At 37.3% G+C, this 25772-nt stretch overlaps 4 protein-coding genes across 5 annotated transcripts; 1 reads left to right on the forward strand and 3 right to left on the reverse strand.

Moving 5' to 3' along the window:
* Nucleotides 1–3025: 3025 nt before the first annotated feature.
* Nucleotides 3026–8227, forward strand: gja4 (gap junction protein alpha 4). Of its 2 annotated transcripts, XM_055157666.1 has the most exons (3): nucleotides 3026–3213; nucleotides 4574–4619; nucleotides 5324–8227. In XM_055157666.1, exon 3 carries the CDS (start codon nucleotides 5333–5335, stop codon nucleotides 6392–6394), a length of 1062 nt encoding a protein of 353 aa, XP_055013641.1. In that variant the 5' UTR covers nucleotides 3026–3213; nucleotides 4574–4619; nucleotides 5324–5332; the 3' UTR covers nucleotides 6395–8227. The 2 variants fall into 2 exon arrangements, with proteins under 2 accessions (XP_055013641.1, XP_020788317.2); XM_020932658.2 differs by lacking the exon at nucleotides 4574–4619.
* Nucleotides 8228–13401: 5174 nt separating this feature from the next.
* Nucleotides 13402–15010, reverse strand: smim12 (small integral membrane protein 12). The gene is made up of 2 exons (XM_020932872.2): nucleotides 14873–15010; nucleotides 13402–14372 (listed from the first exon to the last, which is right to left on the reverse strand). The coding sequence occupies exon 2, from the start codon at nucleotides 14315–14317 to the stop codon at nucleotides 14045–14047; it is 273 nt and encodes a 90-aa protein (XP_020788531.1). The 5' UTR covers nucleotides 14318–14372; nucleotides 14873–15010; the 3' UTR covers nucleotides 13402–14044.
* Nucleotides 15011–15047: 37 nt separating this feature from the next.
* pef1 (penta-EF-hand domain containing 1) lies at nucleotides 15048–19472 on the reverse strand. The gene is made up of 5 exons (XM_020932690.2): nucleotides 19338–19472; nucleotides 18789–19038; nucleotides 17830–17985; nucleotides 16911–17054; nucleotides 15048–16196 (listed from the first exon to the last, which is right to left on the reverse strand). Exons 1-5 carry the CDS (start codon nucleotides 19356–19358, stop codon nucleotides 15967–15969), a joined length of 801 nt encoding a protein of 266 aa, XP_020788349.1. The 5' UTR covers nucleotides 19359–19472; the 3' UTR covers nucleotides 15048–15966.
* A 170-nt stretch (nucleotides 19473–19642) lies between these two features.
* On the reverse strand, nucleotides 19643–25340 carry gjb9b (gap junction protein beta 9b). Its single transcript, XM_020932521.2, has 3 exons — nucleotides 25260–25340; nucleotides 20896–21354; nucleotides 19643–20455 (listed from the first exon to the last, which is right to left on the reverse strand). Exons 2-3 carry the CDS (start codon nucleotides 21283–21285, stop codon nucleotides 20015–20017), a joined length of 831 nt encoding a protein of 276 aa, XP_020788180.1. The 5' UTR covers nucleotides 21286–21354; nucleotides 25260–25340; the 3' UTR covers nucleotides 19643–20014.
* Between the last annotated feature and the right edge of the window lie 432 nt (nucleotides 25341–25772).

The following is a 25772-nucleotide window of genomic DNA, read 5'->3' on the forward strand; positions in this document are numbered from 1 at the left end:
TGTAGCCTGTCAGTATTTTCTTATAAAAGTAAGTTTACATCAACTGAATGGAGGAGGTGAAAATGTTATTGCTTTGTTTTTCATGATCAATTAAGCTATATAATACAGTAGAGTTCACTCACATACTGTTGACATGTCTTTGGGCAAGACACTGCACTCATACTGCTGGTATGTGGTGGCATGGTTGTTCTAATCCTTATTTTAAAGGTGTAACAAGTGGAGGATATACAACTTGCTTTTGTCCATGGATGCCACAGGGAGAAGTTACAGGTCAAATCTGTGAAGAAACAACTCAGCTCACAGTAAATATGCAAGATTTTCAAGGTGTTGGTGAGCTGTTAAAGAACCTGTAATGGACTTTTGCCTTACGATTTAATGCCATACTTTGGAACATTCTTGGAATTGATGGAGACAATTAGCTGGCAGCCGTACTACCAGAAAAGTTAGTGCACCTTTAAAGGGTAAAATTTGTACAGTTCAGATATAATTTATAAGCAGCTTTTGCGGTCAAAATACTAGTATGTCCAAAGTGTACTGTCTGTATCTAATAATAAACGATGTTATTGTCCGAGAATCTGGAAGTGCACATTTAGCATTATTACAGTTATTACAGTGACGGCAAACCTCTGCTCTAATCTCTGAAAGTTGAGAAACAAACTTATAAACTCACCACTGTGAATAATTAGAATGCTCAGGTAAAGAATTAGGTTCAAGACTGTCACTTTGAATCGCTCTCTCGTCATAAATATAATTGGTAGAATGGTCAGATCCACTAACCCATAGGTTGTCGGCATGTTTCCAGCTCGCACAGATGAATGTTGTTGTGTCCTTCGGCAAGACACTTAACCCACCTTGTTCCCAGAGTCTGTGTGCATGAATGTGCGAGTGAACGGGTGAGTGGCTTCTTGCTTTGAGTGCCTTGAAGGTAGAAAAGCACTGTAAAACGTTTTGCCCTTTACCATAAGATACGTGAGGAATATCAACTAAATAAGCTCAGGTAAAACCTCTTCAAGCGTATAACCTGAGAATCCAACCCAATTTTGTGCACCCGTGGCTCCTGCCTGTTTAAAAAGTAATAGAATGCAATCATTTGTGGAAGACTGTGTCCATCGGTGATGAATTGATTGAAGTTGAAAGAGGCAATTAGTTGGTGTGATAAATGCAGTGGCAGCAGGGACACAGCAGCAGACATGAGGGTGACACAACACAGGCTCCAAACGGAAACTCTCCCATTATTCTCCTCCCTCCTCTCCGCACCATTCATCTGTGCACGTAATGACTAAAGAAAAGAACAAGACGCTATTCTGTCAGGGTGATTCACCGTCAATTTAACCAGATTTTAAAGGATGTGATTGGATAGAGAGCAAGGAAATGCATAGAAAAATACCAGGTTATGAAATGGACAAATTACAAGGGTGGAAGTCCAGTTCTTCCATGTACTTATGCAAATTTCGGTGTCTGGAATATTTTATAATGGAAGTCTAGTTACAGTTTACAGTTGGATGTAAAGGTCGGCCTGTTACAGTAATTACTAGCCTATATCAATTTATCGTTAAATAAATGATAGATGGAACAATTTTAGGGGTAAGTATTGTTATTTTTTAGTATTAAGATTGAAGCTATAGACTTGAATGAATGAAGCTATTACACATTGAACTAACTGAAGCGTTTAATTATGGTATTTATTGTGGTTCATTAAACATTATTGTACATTTAGAATTGTTTTTAGAGTTATTGTGTCAGTTAGATTTCTAATATGAGTTTCAGTACTACTATTTATCATCAGGCAAAATGTATTTTCCCAAGTCGATGGTGCGTGTCAGTATCATAACGTTGATCTCTTTGTACTCTAGGCTTCTCCCACAATCCTAGTCCTGCATGTACAACAATTAAGGACGCTGCAGCTGAATTAAAGCAATACTTATCTGATTAAAGTCCTGGTTGGGTTTCCAGTACTTGGCATACCCATTATCCAGAGGTTTAACTGCCTAAGGTCCATGTACTAGAGGTTCCAGTCCTCACTGACACGACAATAAAAATAAAATCAAAACAGGAATATATAACTAGACATTTTCATTCATGAAGGCTACAGCTGAGTGGAAAAAAAATAACAACAACAAAAAAAAAAACGATACATAACTGTAACGCGATACGGGAAATTACAAGTCACTGGCGCCATAGTGTGGCATATAGCGAAATTACACAATTTGGGAGCGATATGGTGTGTCCTGTTAATTGATTAGAAGAGTCAAGTAGTGCTATATTTATTTTTGTTTACTAGAAACACCAACTGAATAATGATTTTGTTTAACCCCAATAAAATAAATAGAGCAAGGAGGGCATCAAATGGGCTATAGCTGGTACAGTAGGCTGATTTGGAAACCTGACTGTCAAATATAAGTAGCAGCTCCTTAGAAGGTTAACCTGGCTGGTAACTTCATGGGCGTGTCTCTGACCGCTCACAGACCATCTCTGAACCGTCAGTTGTGAGACAGGCTCTGAAGATCATCAGAGATCCCTCTCATCTGATCAACACACAGAGCTCCTACATTCTGGGAGAAAATACAGTGTTTCTTTACGCAAAAAAAAACAACAGGTAGCCAACTCGTCCATGTCCCAGTCCATAAAATGTATTAACAACATTTATTAACTGTACAGATATTTGAAGTGATTGTATATAGTCCAGTTCTACTCATTTGTCTTTTGTTATGTCATATTTGCATGTTAATGCTTTATATTAATGATGAAACAATAAAAACTAAACCTACTTTTCTACTTGAACAGTAAGCGAACTGGTTTCAACAACGTCTCTGCATTGATTCCCCTTTACACATTCCCTCGAAAAAGACCACTGCTAAAGGTGAAAAAGCAGAGAGGCAATATCCCGATGTACGTAATTAATGAGGACAGAGAAGTGGCCTGAACGAGGGGATTTGGGACGTTTACCTCCGTGCGCAATGTAAAGCGGCGCCGCTCCGTGCTGATCCATCCCATTTCCTGACGCGCGCGCGCTCCTGAGGGAGGGCCAGTCCAACATCCATGGGAAAGTTCTCCCCACTTTTTCCGATTACATCGATTCTTTTTAAAGAAAGCACAAAGTGAGTGGAGCTCTAGAGGACTCAGCTTCTGGGGAGGAGGGGACGTGCGAGCAGAGAGCGCTCAAACCGATAGCCCAACAAGTAGGAGAAGAACTAGAACTTCAGAGAGAGAAAGGTCAGTATTTGTTAAATCCTATTTTAGAAAACGGTGTTACTAAATTGTGGGTCTTCTTTTACTCCGCAATAATTTAGAAGGAAAGTTAATGCCTTAAAGCTTAGCTAAATATTGTGGATAATGGATAAATACTGAAGAAATGTCCACTAAATGTTACAAATTTTACAGTAACATACGATAACATATAAGAACATCTATGGCTGACTTATATTAAAAGTTAAAGTTATTTTCCATTACCCAAAGAAACAAAATGTATCATTAAAATAAAATGTATTAACATCATTATAATTTTTATTGTAACTATTACTACTGTAACTACATCTACAGCTACAGTATTTGCTACATTGCCATCTCTTCAGCGCAACAAACAGAGGGCTGTAAGGTTTTAATAGGCTATAGATAATACAAAATCACTGGCATTTGCTCTCAGTCAGTACTAGTCCATTGTCTTGTCTCATCCTGTCAGATGGTTATATTTGCCGACTCAGTTTTCTTATCTTAGAGGGGGGAAAAAATCACAGAAAAACAGAAATAAGCTAAACACGTCAGCGAGTGTCACAGGATGTTTATGCAGATGTCAGAGCTTCCCAACAGGCCACTTTGTCATTTATGAAGTGCTCCAACTCAACAACCTTTGACTTTACAGTATCAGTTTTATGCAGTAGTGACTGACTCAGAGAAAAGATACAACTTCCAACTGGAGTTTCTTATGACTAAAATACTATCCTATGTCACTGGCAAAGTGGTTTTGTAATAGGCCTAACTGGTAGTAGTACTAGATAGTAATAGCTGTAGTAGATTAGTCACAGTAGAAGTAGGCTATTTGAAGCCGTAGTAATGGCAGTAGTAGATATAGCAGTTTAGCAGCAGTTGAAGTAATAATACAATGAATTTGATTATAAGGAGAAGAAAGTAAAAACACAACATCAGTATAATTTCTCAGTAATATGTACTAACAGAGGAGATGGAACTGGCAAGAATAGTGCTACTTTATAGTAGCTGTTGTGGTATTTTTTATTTCTACTTCAACACAAATCTAGTACAACTACAGATTATTTCTTCTACAGGTAACTCTTTAACAAGGGAAATAAAACATTCATGGACCCAATTGACATGTTTTATGGTAGCTGTTTGTGTAGAGTCTTTGTCTTTTGATGAAAACTTGGATGCTGCTCTGAGAACTGTTTGAGCTAATGGAAGAATAATAAGGAGTTACACATGTAATTCACTCTAGTAAAACAGAGACCGCCCCACTCTGACACAGAAAGCACACCAAAAGTGGGGTATAGAAACCTATTAAACACTTGTAGTTGGTAATGAAATTCTGAATTGGCCATAACATGAAGTTATTACATTTTAGGTGGTAGCCGAGCCAGTACATAAAGTGCCCTAGTACACAATGAAAGGTGAGTAAGTTGTGTATTTTTTATGAGATCTGCTGGAAATCTGACAGAATATGTAATACAAGAATACTAATAAGATATTTTGTACGGGTTGGCCAAAACAGAGAAAAGAACACACTTAGGCTAAATATGAAGAAAAAAAGCCTTTGTGCGCATAATTTGAAAATCTGGACTTGTAAAATTGTAAATGATATGCTTCTTGTGTACACATGAAAAATATATTCTACACAGTTACAGTAATCTCACAGGCCAGTACACCCAATACTTTACCAAGAAGTATGGTGAAAAACAATCATTGATTTTCAAAATATGCGTATTACAGTATTGACTGGTATGGTAGTATAGTGAACAATCTTAAGATTTGTGATTTGTGATGTTGTCTGTGTTAGCATGAAAGGTAATGCAAACACTGCTTTTATTCATGTAGGCATGATCAGGAACTTTAGTGCAAACCATAGCTAACTGACAAAAGATAAGACATTTCCCCCTTTTTGGAGGCCCTATCTTACTATATCAGAAAACTAAACACAAAATCCTTCCATGTGACTGATTAGATACATTCCAATACTTTAATTAAGTTTAAATTGTTTTTGCATTTATGCTGGATACCTTTTTGATCAAATCTGTTGGACTAAAGTGGCATTATGCTTTGTGTGATTTACGTCAAATTTGTCAAATTTGACACTTTTCACTCTGGTGTCTCGTAGGAGCAGAGGATGTCCAGAGCTGACTGGTCCTTCCTGGAGCACTTGCTGGAGGAGGGTCAGGAGTACTCAACAAGCATCGGGCGTGTGTGGTTAACAGTTCTGTTCCTCTTCCGTATGCTAGTCCTGGGAACTGCTGCAGAATCCGCCTGGGATGACGAGCAAGCCGACTTCGTTTGCAACACCCGCCAACCCGGCTGCACGGCAGTCTGTTACGATAAGGCCTTCCCCATTTCGCACTTTCGCTACTTCGTTCTCCAGGTGATCTTTGTCTCTGCACCCACCATCTTCTACTTTGGCTATGTGGCTATAAGGGCCAGAACTGACACGTCCAAAGACGATGGACAAGATGGTGGAGAGAGTGTCATTGAACTCAAAAGAAAAGACAATGAGGAAAAGGATAAAAGAGGAAAAAAATGTGATAAGGGACCTTTGGAGACCCCAAAGCTCAAGGGAAAGTTGTTGTGTGCGTACACATTTAGCATTCTACTCAAAGTCATCCTTGAAGCTGGATTCATTGTTGGCCTTTGGTTTCTCTATGATGGCTTTCTAATAGCAACTAAATTTGAATGCACAAGAGCACCATGCCCTCACACAGTGGACTGCTTTGTATCACGTCCTACTGAGAAATCTATCTTCACCGTATATACTCAGGTAATCGCTGTAATTTCTTTAATCCTCAATCTGGTGGAACTCTTTCATCTTCTCCAGATAGCTTTGATGCACAATCTGGAAAAACAATACCAGGCTGAGCAAACTGAGTGCCGTCCTCAACCCAGGCACCTTACAGCTCCACAAGAGGAGATAGAACTTCAAACTACTCCTACTCGCTCACATAGTGATATGCTGTCTTCACAAGGCGGCGCTACTGTTTACCAGAACTCTTGTGAGAGCTACACAGACTTTGGTATTGAGGTGAACTGGAGTCCTGAGGAAACTCCTGGAGATTTGCTTCCTAGTTATGTCAATTGCATGGGAGCAATGAGGACTAACCGTTCGCCACGGGTCAACTACAAGAAAAATTTAGACCATTCTGGGAAGCACAGTAAGGGTGCCCACAAGCATTATGTATGATGCACACAGTTGTGTTGTACAATATCCAATATTTGGAAAGCTGGGTCAATGTGTAAAATGCAAATGAAGCAGCACTATGAAACTTTTCTGTTGGAGGGTCTAGAGAACTTGGAATGTTCCACAATATGGGATTATACTTATTTTTGACTCCATGGTGACAAGCAAAGTTACAGATCAGATCTGGTGGAGTGGCAAACCTGCTCACAGTAACAAGGTTTTTCAAGGTATTTTTAAACAATCAGAACCCCTGTAATTGAAAAAAAAAAATCAAGATACATACAGTACATAATGCATATGTATTACTTGTCTAATTGTTAATTTTATTTTAATGGGGAGGGAAAAAATGTTTTGTTGTCAGTATTTTTATAAGTTAAATTGACTTATTTCACTGAAGAAAAAAAAAAAAAAAAAAAAAAAATGCATTCAAACAGCTTGGCCTTTCACTATTCTGTTTTAGTGTGCATTTTACACATTGGCCCAATTGAATCTCACATGGATATTTGATTTTGCTTCGGAACGTTCCACTTCACTTATAAATGGTGCACATGACACTGGAGGATCACCACAGGCCTGGAGCTCCAGAGAAAGGAGAAATGAAGAAAAAGCTGGATGCCCCACAGGCTGGCAGACATTCAGCGATGCCTTTAGTAGATAAATGGACCTATTCAAAGCTAACATTTTGAGAAGGCTCCCCAAGGCAAAGAATGGAATAAGCTTCAATGGGAGAAGATTGCAGTCCTAAGACGTTTTCATGTTACATTTAATGGCTTTTAGAGTTGAATGTGACAGCGGATAGATGTGTAGAGGGGAAGGCCTTTGAAGGTGCAGAGGATATTGGATTATGAAATAGTGGTGAGTTTTTTGTTGTGCTACTTTGCGACAGCATTTCACCTTAAATTATAATCGCCATGGGTAACAATACAAATCTTGATGAGGCTTTTTCCAGTTGATAAAATCGCAAAGTTCTGAATAACTTTTTTTGATTTTACTTGCCCCAACATGAACTATGAACTATGTATTGAGGACTATCTATTAGATGGCTGGGCAATAATTTACAGATTTTATTTGGTTTAATTAAACACAAATAAAAGGCTTTCGATTTCCAAAAAAATAAACATTAGATCACAAAACAAATGTCCAATTTAGCCTTAGCTCCAAAAACATGATTTTTACCTACAGAGGATTGGCTGTAGAGCTTGATTAAAAAGACCCAAGGATACAGTTTTTTATACAATTAAATGTTGAACTTGCTTAAAAATGGATAGATTGCACTTTTTCTTGATTTACTAGAGAAAGCCTGTGAACACATTCAACTTAATGTCATAGAATTACATTTATGCCAACCCTTGTGCAGACTTCTAATCTGATCTCCATGTTACCAGCAGTAAATAAGCTCGGACCTATTAGTGACTGCGTGTGGACAAATGACCACATCAAATGGCTTGGTCAATATTGTTGTTTTATTATTCCACACTGAACAGTCAGCCCCCGTGAGACTTGCACTGTAGTTTGAACCCCCCTCTTTCCCATGGTTCTTGTGTCCACAGAGGAATGTCCCAGTAGGCTCTGGACCCTGTCGTACTGTTTAATGAGTGCGTGCATGCATGCTCACTCACAATCACGTGTTTGCTTTCACCCAGAGAAATTAGGAACCAAGTGAGAAAAGCCATTGCATAATTTTCTTCAAAAGACAATGGAAATGAACCATGCAGTGTTAGATGGGCTTGATAAGGTACAACAGCTATAAACTATGCCTGTATTTAAGAAATATTTTTGTAAATAATCTATATTTATTGTCTTTAAAAAATGAATAAATGATTCATTTTTATGTAAGCATGTGTCCATATCTGATTTTCATCGCATAAAAGTTGTACGCCTTTCTCACACTCGTTTCACACAGTGAAATTTAAAGGTCCTATATTACACAGAATTGACTCTTTAAGCCATGTTATAATGTTGTTATTGCATCAGAAACATACCTGGAGTTGTGATTTGTTTCATTAACACAGTAATCCTTAATAATTAAGTCTATCTACATCTCCAAAGCTCAAAATGCTCTGTTCCATCTTGTGATGTCATGGAGCAGTAGTTTTCAACTTAACAGTTCCTTTTACCTTTTGTCTAGCAGAGACTGGCAATTCTAGGGCTGAAATCCAAATGAACGAATCCATATAAATGATTCTACTGAAGTTTAAAAACATAGTGGAGACCCTCCAGGATGCAGGATTGATGTTAAACATGTGTGAATGAAACAAAAAACAACTCTAAGTATGTTTTTGATGAAGAAAAATCATTATAACAGATCAGAAAATAGTGATATGGACCCTTTAAGTGAAATCAAAACAAATGAGGTAGTGGAAAAGGGAAAACTTCTTATTTTTTAATATCAGCTCTATGGTAAACTGTAGTATTATCGAAGGTTCAAACAAAGTCATGTCTGTTGCATGCAGTAGTTTGTAAAAAAAAAGGTTTTTGGTTTGCTGTCAAGTTGTATCCCACTTTACATTGTTCTCTAATACTGTCACTCTACTGAGGCACTGAATCACTCACGAGTATAATGGGTTTGGGAACAGCAGGGATACAGAGGGGTGCACCAGTGAGCCTCATGTTAACAACCTGGTAAGCGGAAAAAATCAAGGAATGGAACTGATCCATTTAAAAGCTGTTTACACATGTGTTTTGATTGTAAAGTTTAGAGTGATCTAGTATTTGTCTGTACAAGTTCAAACAAGGTGAATTAGGCCAACATTTCAAGTTGGCACTACATAAATCATCTGATCTGGTTTGTGGAGTGCCCGTGATAGAAGCCAGAATATAATACCACCAACTGAGACATTTTCAAAGTCCTCTTTGTGAAAAAACAAAACAAAAACGTAAATCTATTGTTGCAAGTTTACTAAACAAGCTCTGTAGTTACCAGTTAGTTACATAGTTCTATGTTAAAAAGGTGGTTAATGAGAAGCATGGCAACAATGAAATATTTGTATAATATGCCCTATTAGATGTTTTTTAGTTAGATTTTACCCTAGTTTTGTTCTGGGCCACCTGTAGTGTTAAGGAGAAATTGGCTAACAGTGATGAAAGAATAATTTGGCAGGAACTGCACTTTATAAGCGCACACACTTGCCTGTTTTGTATTGTAGATTGTGTGCTGACAGTCGGAGTGGGTGGGGTCCCAAAACTGGACCTCTGGTGCCCATGTGATAGCAAGTGTGTGTTTTCTCAAGCAGGGAGGTCATGGAACACCAAGTCTTAACCAAACTCAGTGCCCTTTGCTATAACATTCTGACAATTTTGGAACAGGATGACAGTACTGTTGTTGCTTCAGTGAGGTTTTTGCCTGGCAGTTTTTTTTTGTTAGTTTTTTGTGCTTAATTTTAATACTACATTTGATAATTCAAAGTTGAATTTTCTTTGGTGGCAACTTTACTTGTACCACTTTATAAAAACTCAATACAGCAAACAGAATTATATAAGTTATATATAATTTGTAGGCTATACCATGTATGGAGGAGACACGCATACAACTGCAAACAACATCACAGCCATTTTCCTGGCATTGTTGAGGTCACTGCTGATGCATTTCCTAATTCTGTTGGTGATGTGGTATATACTAAAGCAGCATGGTACTGATTACACACAGCAATAGGCCTTAGTGTTATAAATACACTCATCTGAATATGTCAGAGATCTCACTGTTGACATTATGTCTACATAATGTGATTGCTGTACATTGTAGATCCAAATCGACCATGAAAAATGATGTCGGCATATTTTTTTTACTTTAATGTTTCATGTAGTAAAGGTAAATGTAGCAGGCCCATAGTTGTAGTAGCACATATTCTACTAATTCTTATATTTGCTGCTGTTGAAACATGTAGCATGTGTTGAGCAGATATGGCAATGAATGCCTTTCTGTCACTTTAGAGCAAAAACCAGGCAAACAGCATCACTGGGAAAGTCATTTATCAGATCTGATATCACTTCAAAGCACACAGCAATGTACAAGATTGTGCACTTTAAATTAGGACATAGTTGGAAACCCTACATCATTTTTACAATGGAACTGTCTCTCCCAGCTTATAGTGCCATTATTTCCATCATCATTATTATTATCTGCACAATGCCGACACACGACTCAGTCTGAAACCAAAACACTGTCATAATGGGCACCCAGTATTTGATTTGGTTTCTTTGTGCTGGTGAATAACACAATGCTTCGAGTAGCCTCTAAATATAATCATTGGACAGGAAGTGGGTCTGTATCTGCTTCCTCTTTCAGTATTGTGCTCTCTGGGGAATAGTCACTTGGGATTGTTAACTGACAATGAGGCTGCGGTGGGCTTTGTTACATTGTTGGTGCCTACTCCCTCGTGGCACTGAGCCTGATATCAGATTAATGACAGATGAGGGAATAGACAAAGATAGACCAGTGAAGAGAACTTAAGAGCCATGGTTCAAGGGTTGATTGGATAAATATACACTTAGAACACAACATAATCATTGAGATAAAAAACACAAATAGGTGAAAATAAACACTGGATCACAAGTACTACCAAGGCACCATTTTTAACTGAAAACAAAAGAATACATAAATCCAAGATGGTGGAGTCCATAAGCTTTAAAATTTAGTAATTGACTGATTGTTTTTTAATTTGAGTTTGTGCCAAGAGAGAAACAGTAATCATGTATACTACATATACATTTTAAACAACAGAACATTCCTCAAAAAGGATTCATTTACTATGTAACTTTTCTGGTGGTACACAACCTCCTCGTCTCCAAGGAGATGTCATTGCCTTTGCCTTGAATGTTTCACAGATTTTAAACTAAACTATCTTGCATTCATACAATTATGAGTGTGTGTATTACTCAAAAACATCTGAAAAAACAAGCATACTTTTTGTAAGTGCAAGCGGAGTTACTTTCCCACAGATCTGACCTGTTAACTATGGCATTTGCTTGTTGCCCAGGGGAAAGATAAATAGGTGGCAGACCCTCTTCTAGAAAAGTTTCACTTAAACCTATCCTTGGTGATATGATGTACAGGAAGTGCTATATGGAATAATTGTAGCGCAGGGATTTGTAAAGGAAGAGGATGCTATCACTTGAGGCAATCTGAGAAAACAAATGGACAAAGGAAAGCATTAGGACCATTGCAGGAAAAGAACATAAAGAAAGGTTGTGTCAACAAAACTTGCCCTGAACTCAGCATTAAAGCCTTACATTTATAGAAAGATACATTCTGAATTGTCTGAACTGAGCCCCATTGTGTGAAACTAAATTAACATATATCTGTTTGTATTTCTTCCCAAATTTGTCTAACACACCAAATATTATGAGAACCAATATTAGGGTTTGAACACAAATATATATTTCTCAAAATGATAAAATATTTTGTTGAAGCTGTAGCAGCATTTTTATTTTTTTTTTTTAAATCTCACTCACTCCATCAACATAGCTTAGTTAGTTCCAAACATTTACTAAGAAATTAGAGATCAAGTACTTTTTGGATGAATTATCAGTCATAAATGACTTTTACTTGAGTAAATATAAAGTAAAATGTACAGCAAGTACAGTAGTAGCTACTTGAACTATTTCTAATTAAGCCATTTTAAGTCATATTGTAAGGGAAATTGATTTATTAGTGCTATGCCATGTTAAAACTTAGGGAATGTGGCATAATAAATTCTTTTTATGTGAAGGCATGTCTAGAATTTACTTCATTAGATGTCACTCAGTTAAAAATCTAAAGCCTTTATTCAGTATTTCTAGTTAAGCTATTTGTATAATAAGGCAAGCTTTATCAAAGCTGTGTAAAGGTAGTTGAAACTATAATTATTACATTTTATTATGGGATAGCATATCTAAAATATACTGGCCTTTTAATTTTTGCCTAATCTTTTGCCACCAATCTGACTGAGTCTGACGCCACTCAGACGACTCAGGATGTTGATGTGGACCCTTTAAAAGTCTGAGCATCAGCCACGCCCGACATTTGAACATCATCTACAAAAACAATGGCTCACCTCACAACATCCCTGTTCCTTTCCCAGGAGCCTCTCTGCCTGGTTCCCACACTGCTATCCAGATCTGACCAGTCAGACCTGGGCCATTGTTCAAAGGATGGCCTGTCCTGTTTGAGCTCTCAGGAGGGACACACACATAAACCTGTTACATTCTCAAGTCTATGTTGAATGGTGTTGGTGTAAGGAGTTCATTGCAATTAGTTAAATTGTAGTTATAATTTTATAATTGCCCATAATGTATATTGTTAAAATGGCAGTACTATTCTCTACCATTATTTGTATGTAGTTATTATTACTACCTGAAACCCAAAGAATGATTTTTCAGCAGCTTTAATTGGTAGTGGTATACAAGAATAAGCATTATCATCCCTCAAGGTAAACTCTTCTAAAAAGTACCTACATTGCATTTTTGACATCAGAGAGTATTCATAGGTTTCAGGCAAATTATTCCTATATTAGAATATTTTCCCATTGAAAATAAATTACATTTTGAAAAACCATGAATATATGCCTGGGAAATATCTTTACACATGTCAATGATCAATCAAAGTTAATTTATCCCACCTTTTCAGGGAAGCATGATAACCTTTAAACAAAAGCGCATCTCTCATTGCCAAAACAAGTCTCTGTGGTCAAAGAGTTCAAGTGTAATGACTGACTCATTAATAACTGTACTGTATGTTTCATTATTAAAGGCTTCCTGAAAAGACACTTCTTCCTTCCTAAAATTCCAGCCCAGCTTGGCACCAAATCAAACAGAGAAATTAAGTAGTGTTTCAGCAAATGGTGTTTTATGGTTGTCACAATTCTTAAATACTATAATGTGCAATACCATGCTTTGTACAATAAAAGTAGCCTGTCAATCTAAGACAATGGCATTAAGGAGATTAAACTTCCTGAGACCTCCCACACTGAGGCCGTATTAGTTCACATTCCAGGAGCAGGAGTTAACATTGAGATAAAAGAACAAGAACAAAGCCCTGTCAAACAGGCTTTACTTTCATGTCCACGATCATGTGCGAACAATACCAAGTACACTGAAATGAAAGGAAACATATGACTGGTATGAAACATGGAAATCCTCACATGCCATAGTCATGTAAAAGACACAACATGTTCATATTTTAGGAGTCAAAGCACAGAGTGAAAAATGAAAAGGCCATTAAATAAGGTCTGCATGGCCATTTATAATCAAAATTTAAAGTTCTGCAATACATAAATTTGTTGCGTTGTACTGCAGGACACTATATATACAAACTTTCAATGCAATATTTGAATCTTTGGCATATATAAAGCTGGGCGACACTCTCCTAGAACAATAACAGTTTCTCAAGGTCCAGGTTTTAAGATGATCCTGAAAACTAAATTTGAATGTGTTCAACAATCTGTAAATATGAAGTTTAACTATCGATTTGAAGCATATTGACAAAATTATATTAAAACAGTACGAAAGCCACAAACCACAGTGAACACCTAATTCAGGAGCACAAGTTCTGACTGCTAATTCACTGTCCTATAGCTCATAAAGTCAAGATGGAAACGTGGTCCATTCAGTCTTTGTCCATCATCAGTGTAACACCTCAGCGTCCAGTAGCCTGTACCAGAATCCAAGTTCGGGGGGTTAGCTCTCCTCTGATCGGTTTCTGTTTAAAGCCGCTTTTGGTGTAAACTCTAGTTTCTCCTTTAGGCTCAGTACTTGGGTGCTGTCTTTACCGAGTTGCTCTTGCAGCTTCCTCTCTTCTCTCAGCTCTAGAATGCCCCTCTCCTCTCGAGGTTTAGGTGGTCCCGTGAGAAACCACTCTAGATGGTAGCCCACTGCTCCAACAACAAAAGCTACTGGGAAAGTGACATATGGGGCATAAGTCCGCATCGCTGTCCACAACACTGGCCACATGTCTGTGCACTCAGATCCTGCCTGGCCAATGCTGCTTTGAAGAAAGATTTGACACCTGGAGAAATACGGGATCATAGATTATTATGGTACACATCAACACTATTATATTATACTATTGTATTACAATATTAGTTGACTCTTAAAAACTGGTGTTTAGAGGCTTCCAATTAAGATCAGTGAACACTAACAGAGATTTACTAGCTTAGTTGTGTAACTTAATTAGTGTGGGTGTTGTAACATGGTACTAATGATTAACGTTAAATCCAACATATTCCAAGTTATACAGCAGCTGGTGCCAAAAGCAGTACTAGCAGATATTATCAATTTACCACAGCATCTAAGCATTCGATATTAACTATGCAAGTTACAATCTTTATGTCCAAAGCATTTCAAAGTCATTTCCAGTCCTTGAGATAGAAGTCAATATGAGGGCAAAGGCATTTCTCAACGCAGTATCATGCAATACACTAGCCCTATCGACGTTACAATAAACACACTGACAATCATTATTATTATCTGACTTTTAATTCCAGTATTATTCATAATTCTCCTCACCTTTACCGCTAGCACGTTGACAGCAGCTTGCGGCACGACGTGACTTCCGGTTAATCTTTTCGGTGATTGGTTTAAGCAAGTCCTTCTGCTGTCAGGACATTCTCCTCTTTGTTTATACTACCATCTGGTGGCTAAACCTTCAGGAGTAAAACACACTTTGACAGTACTCGAAACATAGATATATATGATTTATTGTCCATATTACAAAAATAATGTAGCTACATGATTACAAAAAGCATTAGTTTAATGTTGGCAACAGATAAATGTTAGAAAAGCATGGCCTTTTAATTTGTATTCGGCATATGAGCTATCCATTTGTTAATAATATAATATATTGTTTATATATAGTCATATATGTAAATGAGGCTGGCTGCTGCTTGAACTGATTAAGATATTGTCCATATGCGTAGCTTTGTTTTATGAACATGTAACAAAACAAATATAGAAAATTCAAGTATGAAAGAGAAGAACCGAATGCAAATATTTCAAAGGTAAGGCATATTGCGTAGAACCTTAAGAGCCAAACTATTCCCACAATTCACTAGAGATGTGGGTAAACTAGTATTACATTAGAAATCATACAGGTAATTAAAGAAATTATAATGACAAAGCATAATCATACAAAGGAATGTCAACTAGAGCTTTGTTCCCCAACCAAGGGTAAGAGAGAACTTACCGGGGGTACTTGGAATGATTTCAGAATTTAAAAGAAAATGAATATTATTTGAATGTAACATTCTACATTAAAGCCATTTTTACATTCTTAAGAATGTTTTGAAGGATTGTGGACATCCATATTTCTATTTAAAACAAACAAACAAACAGTATTAAATAATGAATTAATCACTTGCCCTAGTGCATAAGTTGAGGGGTACTAGGGGTGTGAGAGGCACTGCTAAAAAAGTACTTAAAACAAAAACCACTGAACTAGTGAATGTAAAACAGAATGGTCTTGTGACCTCATTTGGCATCCTGGAATAAGAAATGTGCAAATTCTAAAATGTAATGGCAATCATGTATTTTACCTAGAGCATCAAGTAATGTCACTCACAGCAAATATCGCTGTGACTGTAAACTTTGAGCTTCAGGAATGATCACATGAGCCTGATAATGGCACTACTTAAGAAGTCCTCATAGTTCATGCGGATGTTGCCAGAGCGGTTTGTGTCTCTCTCCCTGAAGACATCGGTCATGCTCTGGAGCTGGGTGCACACCTGAATGAAACGGTCCAGCTGAATCCCGGGCCGCATACCACGAACACTGAACCGCCGCACCAGCGTCTCTGCAAATTGTGCACTCAGGTTGTAGCCCATCTGTGCAAGAGCTGGGGAAAAAAAATACATTAAAAATAATATTTAAAAAAAACAACACATATTTGGAAGCAATATGGTTAGTTTGCTAAATTTCAATTCATTAGTCATACTGTAATCCGAGAAATACTGTAACATTAGAAAAATACAAATATCAGTGAAGCTGTACACATTTTGTTAATTATCTTGTCACTATATTGTGTTTTGTCTGTACTCCAGTTGCCTAAAAGTGAGATGATTGGGACAGTGCTTCTTAAAAAGATGCACTATGTCACTTAGAGGTTCTGCCACATGCTCATATCCATGTAAATGTCATTGCTTTGCCTAGATTGTTTTAGTATGGCATTAAACTTATCCCTCGCCTAGGAGACAACCAGGTGGCCCCACCAGAACACATTACAGGTCAGTTTTGTAGAGAGGCGAACCTCTTTACACTAAGAATGCATGCTTTTCAAGCATTTTTTTGAGAATAAAAACATCTATAATTGAATAAATGCAAAATACAAATTTTTTTATGCCATACTGCCATTCTAGGCAGAATAATAACATCTCTGTGGCCAAGTGGTGGACCTTTCACCAGAAAAGTTACCTTAATAATAATATATAATATATAACATATAATATATTATATGTTATATATTGTATATTATATATTGTATATTATATATTATATATGGTATATTATATATGACATATAACAAGTTTTTTTTTAAATTTGGCTCTAATACCTTGATGTAGCTCTGTTCCACTGATACACCCAGACCGGTCCCTGTCATACTGCTGAAACAGCGCCCTCCATCGCTGCATGAAGTCCCACAGAGCAGAGAAGCCAAACATGTCGATGCGTCCAGTTTTTGTCTTGTCAAACATGTCTGAAAAATTAATGAATAAAAATATATTCAACAAATGTTAAAGCCCGTCTGCTCCCATTTAAAACATACATGTGTTTGTGCTGTCCATGTCATCCAAGGGCCTTGGATGTTTCTTTCTGTCTTCTGTCTGTCATTTTGGTATTTAGTCTCCAGCCTAATAGACATATGCTTGTTGATAACAACATGCCTTGTTTGTACTGTGATGTAAATCTTTGGTTTAATCTAATGGCCCAAGTCAGTTGGAGTTGCCATTACTGAAACATTAGTCACTGTCTGATGGACTGGAATGGCAGGGTAATTGCACAACTAACCCACAGCTCAACATGCATAAGTCAGACTAACATAACTGCCTCTCAATGGCAAACAAAAAGTAGATTATATGTTAGTTATTCTAATGTACCATATGAAGCAACAGACATATTATGAAAAAAATTGTATTATAGTGTTTATATTTTATTATGTCGCAGAAAAAATACTTGAAGTGGAGAACACCTGATCACCCAACACTTCATCTGCGGCAATTTGGAAATCAGTTCTTCTGGGGAAACCCACAAGGTTGCACAAGAGTCATGACAGAAATCTAATTTTCACAACAGCAGCTATCCTAAAGTTTTATTATAAGAAATGGATACATGTATTTTTTCTATAACAAAGCAACAACATGTTACATTTTTAATATAAGCATACTTTTGCTCATTACTACGTGTTTCTGGTGCAAAGTGTGTAATCTATACATAAATAAAAGAAGAATATGCTACAATAGCTTATAACTTACTGATCATCATTAGGCAGGTTTCATCATTGAAGGCAGACCAGTTGGAGTTGACCAGTGCCTGCTTCAGTTCCTTCATGTTGATGTAGCCACTGCGGTCTGAGTCGACGCTCAGAAACCATTGGTATGCCTCATGGTTTACGCCAGGGGGCACATTACCTGTGAGAAGGAATATATTAGTAGAAAGACATGACACATATTTCATTTAATATCCCAAGTAATTTCAAGCATAGCATTAGAAAACTAAATTTAATGAAATTGAGCTCCTCCAAGGAGGTTTTGAAATATCTTAGAAGAACAGAATATATAAAAATGTCAAGAGTAAAATGTTTGGAATGTAAAAAATAACAATAATACTACAATACAATAAATAATAAAATGACAGTGAGGACTAATTACGAGAAGGTCTGACGGCTGAAGGAGTTTAAACACGGTCAGCCAGAAAATCCACAAAGTAATACATATTTCTTTGAGTTAGTATTTTGCCTTTAGAGCTTAGAAAGTGCTGAGACAAATCAATCCCACAACACTGTAAAAATAACATGTCCAGTACCTTTGACCTCATGGACAGAGGCCTGAAGTATGTCACCAGTGAATACATCAACAAGAAAATGAAAGCAACTATTGGACTTTTCACAGCTAAGAAATGTAGCTAGCAAATGGAGTGAGAGTGAGTGATGGAGGAATACTACGACTTGTGACTTGCAGTTCCTGACAGATGACTCACATTATGATTCCAAATATACAAAACACAGGCCTATTTATTAATTGTGCATAATATTTATGGGTAAATATATAGTTTTCTTTCATAGCCCATTTATTATTTAATAGGCAGCAGGGATCTTAATTTTAACAGAGATTATATATGAAACAAATCAAATTATAATAGTAGCCTAACTAATAATTAGAAATGAAATTAGAAGTGTCAATCAAGTTCAGTGTCCCCTAGTCTGTGCAGTTACCTTGTGGAGCATGGTGCCCATAATGTCCCCCGTGAGGCTGTCCTCCATACCCACTGTAGGGTCCACCGGGGGCAGCGTGAGGTCCCTGTCCGTAAGCAGCTCCTTGTCCCGGAACACCGTACCCTCCACCGTAGGGCGCCCCAGGTGGTTGTGCACCACCTCCATAAGGGGCATGAGGCGGCGGGGTCGCATAGGGACCACTGCCTCTGCCGTACGGAGCGCCAGGCGGGTTATTGCCTCCGGGATAACCCTTGGATAACGTGGAAAAAAGGATGAATAGGAAATACACCCAAAGCCGGGTAATCAATTGAAGTCAACAACTAAGTAAGTTTCACTGCAGGATCTTTGTTAAAAGCTATTCAATACCACCAGTTCAGAAATGAAAACAAACAATTTTCTTTCAAAACGATGTTTTACTGCGACTACCCACAAATGACTGCGCACAATTTAGCATCATTAGCACACGGACTCTTTACTCTGACAAAATTGACACCCGTAAGAAGATCGCCCTTCTTAATCAGGGAGAAAACAATGATAAACGTACAATACCTGTCCGTAATGAAAACTCATATTAGTCGATATAAACTTTGTAAACGAAGGTGTAAACCCATGCGTAAAACGCAGTACCACTGCGCTAAAAGTTATTGGTGCATTTCCGGGTCCGTCAAAAGCCGCACCCTCCGCGCTCGCTCCTGATTGGACAGGACAGTTGAAAAGCCATGACGATGAATGCAGAGGTTTCATGTCAAGCTGATGGAAAGGTAAATATTTCCTACACAAAACTTACCTACGTTTCATTCATGCAGGTTGAAAGGACTACAAAGAGCAGTAGAGCACAGACTCGTTTGTCACAATTCTCTTGTGCAGCAGTTTTATTTGGCACCATATACATTTTCCACACCTGTATTGACATCAGACAGCCTACGAAGAGACACACAGTTTGCATAAAAATTGCTAGGGCTTGCTCTATGCTAAGTGCTAAGTAAAGGATCTACGACAAGTGCATTTGTTTTACAAAAAAAATAAAAACAAATTTAAATACAAAATTCTTTGTAAGCTACACTAGCAAATTCGTGCACATAAGGAAACCTTCCCATACATGAATATAAATATAAAATTACATATTAAATACAACATTTATTTCAAAAGTACCTGAAACATCAATTCCTGCCACAGACAGGAACACTGAGCATTTGCTTGTATAAGTGCAGCATAAGTCATGTGCATTAGTCTTTCTGTGTATTTTTCAGATTTGCAGTCTGTTCCTCGATATTATTAAGGGTGTGAATGGACACAGTTGGATCCACTCGTTGGATTGAAGTTTTGGACATAAACTCAGACTTGGGAGGTGCCAGTGGTTTCAACTCGTGGTTTTCAGCAAACAGCTTTGCCTCTGCCTCTTGCTTCCTCTTAATTAACTTCACAATACGTTTGAAGATCAGGTAAACCATCTCACAAATGCACATAAAGATACAGATAGCAGAGGACACCACCATAAATAGAGTGAAGATCTTCTTTTCAGTGGGCCGGGAGATGAAGCAGTCCACAGTGTTGGGACACGGATCCAGCGAGCACTTAGACAGGCGTGGCATGTCGTAGCCCTCATAAATGTGGTAGAGTATGTAGAGGAAGCCAGCGTCAAAGCCCGCTTTGAACACCAGGCTTACCTGTGGTAACAGAAAGAGAGAAGAAAGAGTATAGTTCAGCTATTTTATCCATGCATTCACTCTTACCAACTGGAATAGTCAGAAAAGTAAATTGTTTTCTTCAACAAAGTAGTTTGTGATGTTAAGTGTGTTTTATCTGTTTTATCTTGGTGTTAATGACCTTGGGGGTCACAAACCTGGTGGACAGTGTCATTTGGTGCTGGTCACAAAATTGGATGCATGAATAGGGTTGCAGAAGAAGTGTATCTAACATGAAACCCTACGCAAATGAATCTGTAAGTATACCCATAGTTTGTTATCATAACCTATGAAAGTACTTGGGAAAATTATATACTTTTTAACTGAGTTATGTTTCATGTCTCACCACGAGGAATGCAATGTCAGTTCAATGTACCAATATATCAATCACTACTCTAGGAACAGTAGTATTTACTCCTAACCAGATAGGTCCACCACAGCCCTCCTCGTTTCTTCCCAGGGTTTGCATACAGATGTCCTCCTTTGTGTGACTGTGTATACTGCATGTCCTTCTTCTCCCTGTATTTCACATGTCCCACCACCAGTAGGGACGGGCAGGTGACGAAGATGAGCTGCAGAGCCCACAGGCGGATGTGGGAGATGGGGAAGATGTGGTCATAGCACACGTTGTTACACCCAGGCTGTGCAGTATTACACACAAAGTCTTTGCTCTCATCCCCCCATACCCTCTGAGCCGCTACCACAAACACCATCACTCTGAAGACGAAAACCATAGACAGCCACACTCGCCCAAAGACTGTGGAGTACTTGTTGACCCCACTGATGAGGGCCTCCAATGCAGACCAGTTCATTACTGTAGAGGTTTATAGAGCCAGAGAAGGGACAGGAGGAGGCCACGTGCCAGTGGAGTGACGGTGTCTCTATAGGAGCAGAAAAAAAGTTTAGTACAGATTTAAAACTTGTATTATTTGAGAAAAATCATACCATGTTATAGTTTTTGATATTTATTTTTTTCAGTGTTGTTTTTCAATATCATAATCATAATATCATAAAATCGTAATCTAATAATATAACTGTAGAATTTTATAGAAGCAGACGAGGGGAGAGAGAATGGCCAAGTGTGAGTAGACTGATGATGTCCACGTAAGAGTAGGGAAAAAAAAAAAAGGTTAGCAGAGATTTAAAACTTGTATTATTTGAGAAAAATCATACCATTTGGAAATATTTTTTTTTTCAATATATTTTTTTTCAATATCACAAAAAACAGGGCTCAAGTGCTTCAGAAGCAAAAAGAAAAGAAAAATACAGAGAGGTAGAAAAGTGACTGTGGCATGGGTACACTTCTATTCAAATTTTGTTTCTTCAAGGTGAGAAAGAAATGGATTCCAAATGTTTGAAAATAGTGTTCATTGAGCGGGTCTGTAGTTTTTCCATGACAGCATATCATTGACCCACACTTTGAAGGATGCAGAAGAGGATTAATTTGTGTAGTTTTTATTATATAAAAGTTGCCTTCAATACAGATAACATTTGTCTCCAGTTACATTTAGAGCTAATTCTACTTTTCTTATTATTACTAAGGACAGCTACAGTACCCTCTCTGCAGTACTGTTGGCAAGTACTACATTACTGCAACTGCTGCTTATACATTCAGGTCCCTCTATATGCAATATGCTTATTTTAGCACATTCTTAGTAAGGGAACCTTTTACTTTGAGGCTACAGCAACCTGTTTTTCCACACCCCAGAGTCTGAAACTCCTCTATCACTAACCATCTGCAGATTTTAAATGCATTTTGAGCATATTTTAATCTCCATAATATTTCTTCTTTTGTATTTGCCACCGGTTCAACCCATTTCCATATCCTTTGGAAGAGTGATTCATCCGAGTGACTCATTACTTGACCCTCCTTTTCAAACTCTCTGTGTTATTAGAGACATGTACTACACACAGACACAAGTTCCATTAGCATAAAGAATCTATAGAGGTGCATCAGGATCTCCATGGTGATCTGAAATACATAATTATATAATGTGCCCATCATGATTAAGTACTTCAAATGTTATCTTGTTTATTACTGGGTTGTCATCTCAGTTTTACTTTTAAGCCAAGGTGGAAGAAAAAAATACATATGTGCAGGGACTTTACAGTGATGTTCTGAAATAAAGTCTAAGTAGTACATACAAATTTGCATCCTTAAGACGGTATTGTATATATTTTTATTTACTGTAACATCTAACTGTCCTATCATTATCACTAGGCTATAGGACTGTAGGTCTTTAATTGTTTAGTCGATGAATCTGTTGAATCTGTTAGTCAACCTAAATTTATGTTAGTTGACTTTTTTTTTTATTTTATTTAGAGTATAAGGATGTTTGACAAAAGCAGAAAAGAGAGGGCCATGAGATTGATGAGTAAATGAGCTAAAGATTTTGTATTTTTGAGCATTTATACGTAAAAATAATTACTCAGAAGTTTAATCTTCATATAAATATATTGTTTCCTAGTATGTTTAAAAGCGTTTATGATGCAGGTGTAGTCCTTGTGAGTGCAGTTTGGGTCAAATACATAGAGATACATAGTAATTTTGAGAGCTTTTGCCACGCTCTCTTTTTAGTCGATGAATCAATCGGCAGGAGATGTATTTAGCTGGAATCTCTTTAGTTGACTACACCCCTACAGGGCTACTTCATGCTTTCAGATTTGTTCATAATATGTACAATTAAAATGATATGGTATAATTATTGCTGGGTTTCAGATGACAACGGAACATTCTGTAGACTAATATGATTAAATACAGATGGGGCACAGCTAAAATTAATACTTTTGAAGTGCTGAATTTTGTTGTAATAAAGTGAGTTCTTGGGTTGCCAGCGTGCTTTTCTCTATATTTTTTTACATTTAAATCTGACTTGATTTCAAGCTTCTACCCCATGTGCTCAGGATCTGGAGAGACATTGATTGTCAGTGCTACAATAAGGGTCTTTGGCATCTCTGACAAATGACAGATGTAATATAGGCATAGGGAGGGTCCTCCATTGTGTGGGTTAATATTTCCCCAGTCCCCACAACTACACAGTATTAAACATATTCTGAAATGCGCTCAGCCTGTCAGGAGAATATAACAGCCACATGCCCACTGTTCCATTTCGCTCTTGTCTTGTCTAATCCCCGTATTTACATTTCCTTCAACATTTCAGCTTGAGTCCCAACATATTGAGCTGTCACATATATTGTTTGATTTTTATTTTTATTTTTTTACTTTCTACCTACCTCAGAGTAAAAGATTTTTTTAATGCTCTTTGTATCACTGAACCAGACGTTTATTGATATAACATTTTTCAAATCAATATTTTTATTTTTGTAAGACTAGCAAGCTTTGGAATTGACATGATTTCTTATTCCGTTTATGGCAGTGATAAAAGTACAATGCTGACAGCAGTGGGAGTAGTAGTAGTAGCAGTAACAGTAGTAGTAGTGGTAGCAGCAGTGACAAAAGCAGCATTACCAGTAGCACTTGAAGTTGAGATGCTTTTTGCTATGTATTGTGGGTACTTTACACATATTCTCACACATGAACCAAGTCAGTGCAAATACAGACATTTAAGTGACAAGCTAAAGACAAACACTACTACAAGAATGTGTAAGCGAAACCTTTATCACCTCAGTCTGTGGATTGTAACAAGAGACGAGGCATATCAGGTTTTCCCAACCTCACTGCGTAATACTTCCAGAATGCCCTGTGTGTTTGACTGTTGCCATAATCAAATATAAGCACATAAATAGGGAAGAAAACCTTATGTTTTTCCCATGCACAATACAGTTACCAAGAAATACTAATATCTAATTGATCATTGATAAAAAATGCACATTTATATGATCATTATTAGATCATTGTGATTGTGTTAGCGTATTGTAATTGTAAGGGATATTTTTTGTTTTACTTTAACAGTACTGTAGCGACCAAAACTTCTGAAACTACTAGTGGCTTTCTTCTGAAAGGCTGCCACAGTGGAAATAAAGAATGGATTGAGTATAGTGGAAAAAAGTATGCCTGCCCATCCCATGCTATCATTTCATGAACATTTCATGATGGCATGGGATGGGAAGGCATACCATGCTACCATTTCATGAACTAGAACTCTAATTTTCACATATTTTTTCAAATCCCATAATCTGATTCCCGTCCTGTCTTCCATTATGTGACTATGTACTCAGCTGTTCTTGTTGACATGTGTGTAACCATCCCACCACAACATGCTCAACAGGTTTTGCTTGGCAATGAAGGTGCGGTTGTGCTTCACATAAGTGTAGACTTTGATCTATTCTCATATCTTTTAGCAAATAGAGCATGGGATCTAATTTCAGAACCTGTTACCATGGTAATCCGCCATGTTTGAAGCAACAATGCAAAACACCAATAGAGATGCATTAGCCAAAATTGTGTAAAAAAAGTAAACATAACCTGTACCTGTAACCTGTAAATACATTTATCATTATAGTGTCAGAATACTTTTGAGTAAACACTATGTGTAGTATTATTTAGCATTGGTTTAACGTTAGGCTACCTGAAAATTCTATGACGAGCTTGTTTGGTCACGCAATCTATAATCAATTTAATAACAATTAATATTGATTTATTTATTTATTTAATCAATACTTATTACTCAGTTAAGTTCTATTTCTATGACTTCTACTGTTACTCTGTGCATTGCAACTTTCACAAACAATAATGAAGACAGAGAGTAAAAAGTTGGCATTTTTGCCCTGTAACATTTTTAGGTTGTTTATAGTTACTTGAAAGAATAGTGCTAAATGATCTTACCTCAGAGCAGTGTGGATGGGGTTGTCCTGGTCGGCATTGTATGGAAAACTGAGCCAGTTCGTGTCACCTGTCTGCTCTTAGCCCGCTGTCTTTGAGGTGTGGAGCTGCTTAAACATTAGAGATGTGAAAAGGGTGGGGCTACTGGTATTTCCAACATGTTAACCTGTGAATGGAAAGAAAAGAGAAACTATGATAGGTTTCATTATTATGTGGGGTAAAATAGTTTGTAATAATAGATTGGTAAAATGAAGATGTAGGAGACGGGACCAACCCAAATGCAAAATAGCACAAGTCATGCAAATATTGATAGGTTGGCACTATACTAGATTATGCTTACTATAACTACCACTAACTAACTACTATTAATGGTAAAATGTATTATATAACACAGCAATGTGGAAATCAAAACCTCATACCAAACACAAACTGTTTTTTGTAGTGTCACACTCCTCCATGGTAGTGCCTTTGTTGCAAATAGCAAATGTCAAAATCTCAGATTTTTCTGACAAACAC

This window comes from Boleophthalmus pectinirostris, unplaced genomic scaffold (assembly GCF_026225935.1).
Source record: "Boleophthalmus pectinirostris isolate CB_2022bp ecotype Guang Dong unplaced genomic scaffold, ASM2622593v1 HiC_scaffold_21, whole genome shotgun sequence".
In the NCBI taxonomy this organism is placed as follows: Eukaryota; Metazoa; Chordata; class Actinopteri; order Gobiiformes; family Gobiidae; genus Boleophthalmus; species Boleophthalmus pectinirostris.